Consider the following 6,387-nt stretch of genomic DNA (forward strand, 5'->3'; position numbering starts at 1 on the left):
TTCATCCGATGGCTGCAAATATTTTGGAAATAAATAGAAAAGTTTGAAGAGAAAAGTCAAAAGGAAAAATTAACTATCTTGTTTTATTTCAGCGTGAATACAACGCTACTAGGAGCATCATGTGTGCAACTCGTGGGAATGGAGTGTTTGTTCCTTTTATGTTGAAGTTAATTTTGAAGTGCTTTTTTTTTCTCTTTAAAAACACTAGTTAGCATTTACTCCCTCCGTTCACCGTTAAGAGACTCATTCCTTGACGACACAGGTTTTAAAACATGTTAAAAAATGAGTGGAAAAAAGTTAATTAATTATGGATCTCACTTGTATATATTAGTTTAAAATAAAATGTGAGTGCAATAAGTTAGTGAAATATGAGACCTATTACCATTTATAGTAAAAGTGAACTGGGACTCCTATTCACGAACGGAGGGAGTATAAACCATTCAAGTGATGAGATTCATATTTTGCCTCCCATGCATGCAAAAGAAAGAAAAAAATAGGCAACATGTCAATACAATCTCATAAAAATTGTTATCATCTGAATCATTAAAGTTGAAAGTTTCTACCTCAGTTAATCTACATCCGATTAGCTCATAGTTCGAGTAGGATTGACTCGAAATCTATTGGGTTGGCCTTAAATGCAACTATTGTCTTGTTCCAAAACTATGTTAGTATTGCAATTTTGATTTGGATAAAATTAGTACACAAATATAAAATAAAAATAACTCTCCAATTTGTATATAATAATAATAATAATAATAATAATAATAATAATAATAATAATAATCTATCTATCTATACATATATAAAAGACGAGTTTTGGCACTCTTTTAAAATATTTATAAGTTTTATCCTTATTCTGAAATGTTTATAATTATGGTATCAATTTGAATATTCATTTGTAAATACAATTTTAAAATACATGGCCGTTTCATCTTAAATGCAGCCATTCTTTATGATTAAAAATTATTAATTGATTAATGAATCTATAAATTTTAGAATTATTATATTGAAAGTTCAACTAATTAAATGCAAATTTGGAGTGGGAACGTTATGAAATTCCTATCACCCAGGAGTTTATATTATAAATTATAAATTTATAAAAGTAGAGTATTTTAGTTTTTCTCTATAACAAAGTGGTAGAATAATATTTTAGTCACTTTTGGGATTTAAATTATTTTGAAGACTTGATTTGGTGCATTTAGACCAGGTGTGATTATTGATCACACGATAAGTAATTTCGTTTGTCATTCAAGTTGTAACCGCCAATGTTATAGAATTTTATTAGTAATAATTGGAATAGCTTATTCATATAAGTTACCCAAAAATTAGTAATAATCATGCAAATTATTAATTTGTAACAGTCAACATTATGATTGCTTTTCAATATTTTATGTCTATAAATATGTATTGTTTGTAAGATTCTATTTCATTTCTTCAATATCTCTCCTCACTCCATTACAAATTTTCGGCAAAAATAAAACAATTTTCACATCATGGAATTCACATTCCTTAACGATCTACAGTCAGTAATTTTAGTGTAGTGCATGCGTGTTTATAAATTCATTAAGCGTGAACAAATGTCACGAACACACTTTGCTAAGGATAGCAAAGCCGGAAAACCGTGACTAGGAGTGGGGAATAAGAAGAAGGGAATAGAAAGAGGATAAATAGTGACTCAATACTCATTCAGAAATAAAGGGGAGACAATTTCAAATAAACTTTTAATCACCAGAACTTGAATAGAAATCTTACTATTCAATAATTATTTATCAGAGTATAGAAGAACAATAAGCAGCGGAATGAATGCGGTCACATGTATGGAGACATGCACCACCGAGAGCCTCTACTTAAAATAAAAAGGAATCATCAACTTTGCTCAGCATACTCCATCGTCACTGCTCAACCTGCACATTTAGAAATATATGCAGGGCTGAGTATAAAAATACTCAGTGAACACATTGCCCAAATATACATATATAAAATGAAAATATTGTCATACCATCACAGTAACACTCGAGGGTTTTCTCTTAAAAGGCTCGAGCTTACTAAATTCTTTGTGAGCTAAAGTTCGACTGATCAATCTAAGTTCTTTCTGTACTTTTGCCATATCTGAACACCAAGTGCCGTGGAGACGGTGCTCTCCCACGGTCACCTACATCTTTCCCCCGCCGGGGAGGTGGCCTAGTGCTCTCCCACGGTCACCTACATCTTTCCCCAGCCGGGGAGGTGGCCACCTCCCAACGGCCTCTACTTATATCATCTTTGTGCTGTGAAAGGTGGCCACCTTCCACGGTCACCTGTGTACACTAATCCGAGTAGGGACACCACCCTCACTCGGACCTGAATTCGATTCTTACGTTCCAACCAAACAGATAGGCCTCATACACATAAAACAAATCATTTATGGCAAGACAACATCATTTGTATAGCTAAATATCATCTCAAAAATAATTTATAATTTTTATCCACATTAGTATGTAGGATAGAAAAGTTCACCTCGTTCTTTTAATTTCCTTAACTTGAATTTCTCACTCCGACTTTATAACTTGCACTATTTAACCTTTTTGGAAACATCAAAATATAATATAAAATACTAATCAGACTTCAATAAATTCTTGAACTTTAATAGAAATGCAGGCCTCCTAATTAATCCTTTTCATTTTTTGCTTATCCATTAAAACTTCCAAAACTCATATAGTATTTGATCATTCTTCTTCTATTAGGCTCAGATTCCATAATTAATCTAGATTACCGAAATTTAATATTAAATTTCTTTCAAAATAAATTCTAATTTCGAAACTGGTCAAGACTTCTTTTTTTTTTCATTTTTCAGCCCAAGTAATCAAATTATCGGAATTGGGCCTCTACAAATCATGTACTGCAACACCAATTAATTAATTAGAAGTTGGACTCGAATTTATTTCACAAAGTAGTTTAGCCCAATCATATAAAGCAAAACACATATGCAACACTCCATTTCCTCTTCCTCACTCCTAACCCAACTGATGTTAGAGAAACTCCTCCTTCTCACTCCCTGCTGCTACCGCCGCCTCCAGCTCAGCGACGCCGTCCGCCGTCGCCTCCGGCGGCGCCCCCTCTTCTCTTCTCCGTCTCTCCCCCCCCCTGGCTCCTCTCTCTCTTTCTCCCCTTTAAATCTCTCCCTCTCTCGGATATGTTATGCCGCCGTCGCTGCTGTGAGCGCGGCGGCTCGCCGTCAAGGCCCTCGATCTCTCCCTCTCGGATTCCACCGCCGTCACTGTCATGCACCACCTCAACTTTCGACGCCGCTGCATCCAGCGGCCAACCACACCGCCTTCTCGCCGGATTTCCGACAGGTAAGAGTTTATTATGTTCTCCTTTATTGTTCATTTCAATTTCTTTAGATTTGTTTTATTAATTATTAATATTTGTCCCAACAGTTTCAGATTTGGATGAACTAAGAGATTTCTATGTTTTTGAAATTTTCGTAGTTACTGCTGTGGCTGTCGCCGGAATCCGGACATAACCTTTACCTCGAGACAAGTTTCTTAACTTTAATATTATTAAAGAAAGACTTAGTTCAAAAGAAAGACTTGGTGGTGAACAAGCGCTTAAATTAGGACTTAGTTTGCTTATTTCATGGATTTTGGGGAACCTAAGCATGCCAAAAGAAAGACTTGGTGGTGAACAAGCGCTTAAATTTTATGTTGATTCAGGTTCTGAGTTCAAAAGTTTATATGAGTACCGAATTATAAAAGGAGATTACCTTCTTATTCTCCTAGGAAAATTTGGTATGTTGAGAGCTTCATATGTATTCTCTTGCTTTGGGGGAGGAAGAGGACTGAAAGATGGGAGTATAGATTTATATATTCATGGATTTGGTCTTACACGTATGATAATTAGCCGCCTTTCTCTTATCATTATCATACTAATTATAGTTGTATCTTCTTTTTTTTCATGGACGCATGCATGTACATATTTTAGTAATCTACTCCGTATATTTTATTTATTGTGTATGTGTAGGAGAAAAGAGTATTGTGTTGCTACTTGGATGTGCGTCGAACAAAAGGCTCATCAAGACTTACACTTCATTAAATCAATTCTTTTAAATTGTCAAAAGAATGAAGATTAAATAAAAAATTTCGGCTATCCATTCGACGTCCTTTCGAGTTCAACTAGAATGATAGGAAAAGCTCGGGATGTTACAATCCAACCACCTTAAAAAAAATTTCTTCTCGAAATTTGATGTGTTCCTTATGTGAGTAACTCGGGTAGCACAAAGAGATAATGTTATTGTTCTTGGTTCTTCGATGATTTCAGGAGCACTAATAAATCGTGGCCTTGACGTACCCTTGAACAAATATCTTATCTTCTATTTATTTTTCAACTCAGATCGGCACGCATTAGCTTAAGATTTAGTGTCAATTTGCGCTTCCTTGATCCTAACACGTATACATCATTATTTCATTTATCGCATTTCGTGTTAATATTTATCTTTTACCAACTTCGTGTTAGGCCCTCATTGTTAGATTGTACGAATAATTTTTTTTTTATTCAAGAAGCGTGGAAACTGTAATGGCCTCGTCACCTCCACTCTAGATAACTGCTAGGGTCTTCTTAATCATACTCTTAGAGTTCAAAAAATTTTCTTATTAGGAGGTTCCCTTAATGGTACTAAAATAATCCAGAGGGTTAGTCAATTTAAAAAGTTCCAGTTATCACTGGATGATAACTTCAATATAGTAGGGTTGGAAACAATTAGGCACACCGAGATTTGAATTTAAGCAAAATGCCATGAGTTGCGATGACCTTTGGTTTAAAACATTGTGTTATGAGATCATGCCAATAAAATTTCAAGGTTTATGGATAATCCAAGGCAACGTACTCATAGCAAAGGTAATCCTAACAACTAGTTGATGAGGAAACAAAATGGGGATAGACTTAAATTTGGAGATGCAGAATATCCAAAGATGGTGACAATACTTGCAGTGTAACTGACAAAAAAAAAAGACGGTCATTTTATAAGAAGGAACTTATCAATAACCATTTGTGAAAATATAAATGGTTAACGAACAATCAGGAAGCTTATGTTCTTGAAAGAGTACAATTGCCTAAGAGGCACAAGATAAAAAATGTTCAATTCAAGTACTCTTTCAAAATGAGAATTGGTGATAGGAGTATCATGGAGTTGATAAATTGCTTTCACTCTTGACTAATAAGTCAAGGGGACTGTAGTCAATCAAGGGTGTCTAAAATATAAGGATAAGTTAAATTTAAGTAAACTGAAGGTGAGTCACAATTGGATATGTGATAAAGGGAAATTGTTGTAACTATTTACAAAATGAATTATTTAAAGGTCTTAACCAACCAAATAATCGTTCAAAGACAAGATGATTGCGAGCAGGTAATCAAAACGGCTTTTGGGAGAAAGCTCGTAACACCCTCACCTTCAAAAGGAAATCATGTGTGCTGACTTAGGATCAAAATCATGAATGAGACACCCGATAAACCTTACACCGCCCACCTTGGAAGTACCAAGATGTACCAATGACATGAAATAAAATTTGGTGAGATGGTAGAAAAAGAAGCATCTCCGCATTCATTGAAAAGGTATAACGAGGGACTTCTTGACAATGTTTGGCCAAAATCGAATGAGAAATTATAGATATCTATACATATATAAAAGCCGAGTTTTGGCCTTAATTAGAAATATTTATAAGTTTTGGATTATTTTGTAAAATTAGATACTATTTTGATTGACCTATAAAACATTAATTCAATTATTTAATATTGCTGTTACAATTTAGTCACCAATTATTATTATCATTTGAATCAATTCATCTTAATCGTACACTAATTATATTTCATCCATAGAGTAGGCGATTACACTAATTAGAGTGATAAATGTGGCATGAAAGTTTTCATTCATAAAGGTTTATAAAATATTAGCAGTTACAATTTTTTTAATAATTGTGATTTAATCTCAATAATAAGCACTACATATCCATCAATCATGGAATTGGGACTGCACCAATTTGAAATTTATAACTTTGTAACCGCCACATTTATTACACATTATTAGTAATTGTATTAAGGAAAATTTAATGTAAATTTTAACGCACTATAATTCCTCTATATTTTTTTCGTCTATATATATAGATGCCATTCGCTGGCTTATTACTCACTTTCTCATTACCGTCACCTATAGTCTATTGCATCACTGGATTTTCTGCAAAAAAAATATTTATTTTCAGTAAGGTTCTTGCTTTTTATCAATATTATCTTTTTTATAATAACCATTTTATGGATTCTTTTTGTATGATTATTATGTTAGTAATATTTGTTGTTGTATTCTTACCAGAGAAGATGGTTGAAACCATGAAAATGGAATTAATCTTTCTTAGTGAT

General features: G+C 33.6%; 1 protein-coding gene and 1 long non-coding RNA gene across 2 annotated transcripts in view; one reads left to right on the forward strand and one right to left on the reverse strand.

Moving 5' to 3' along the window:
• Positions 1-1,743: 1,743 nt before the first annotated feature.
• The window catches only part of LOC125202697 (protein RER1C-like), a 13,111-nt gene continuing 8,467 nt past the window's right edge, over positions 1,744-6,387 (reverse strand). Inside the window, exon 2 of the mRNA XM_048101147.1 lies at positions 1,744-1,904. Coding sequence (XP_047957104.1) covers positions 1,900-1,904 — 5 coding nt within the window. The 3' untranslated portion in view covers positions 1,744-1,899. The remainder of the gene's footprint in view (positions 1,905-6,387) is intronic.
• LOC125202707 lies at positions 2,993-3,988 on the forward strand. Its single transcript, XR_007173168.1, has 2 exons — positions 2,993-3,335; positions 3,471-3,988. It is a non-coding gene; the product is annotated as an uncharacterized LOC125202707 (long non-coding RNA).

The sequence above is a fragment of the Salvia hispanica genome, chromosome 1, assembly GCF_023119035.1.
Source record: "Salvia hispanica cultivar TCC Black 2014 chromosome 1, UniMelb_Shisp_WGS_1.0, whole genome shotgun sequence".
Lineage (NCBI taxonomy): Eukaryota > Viridiplantae > Streptophyta > Magnoliopsida > Lamiales > Lamiaceae > Salvia > Salvia hispanica.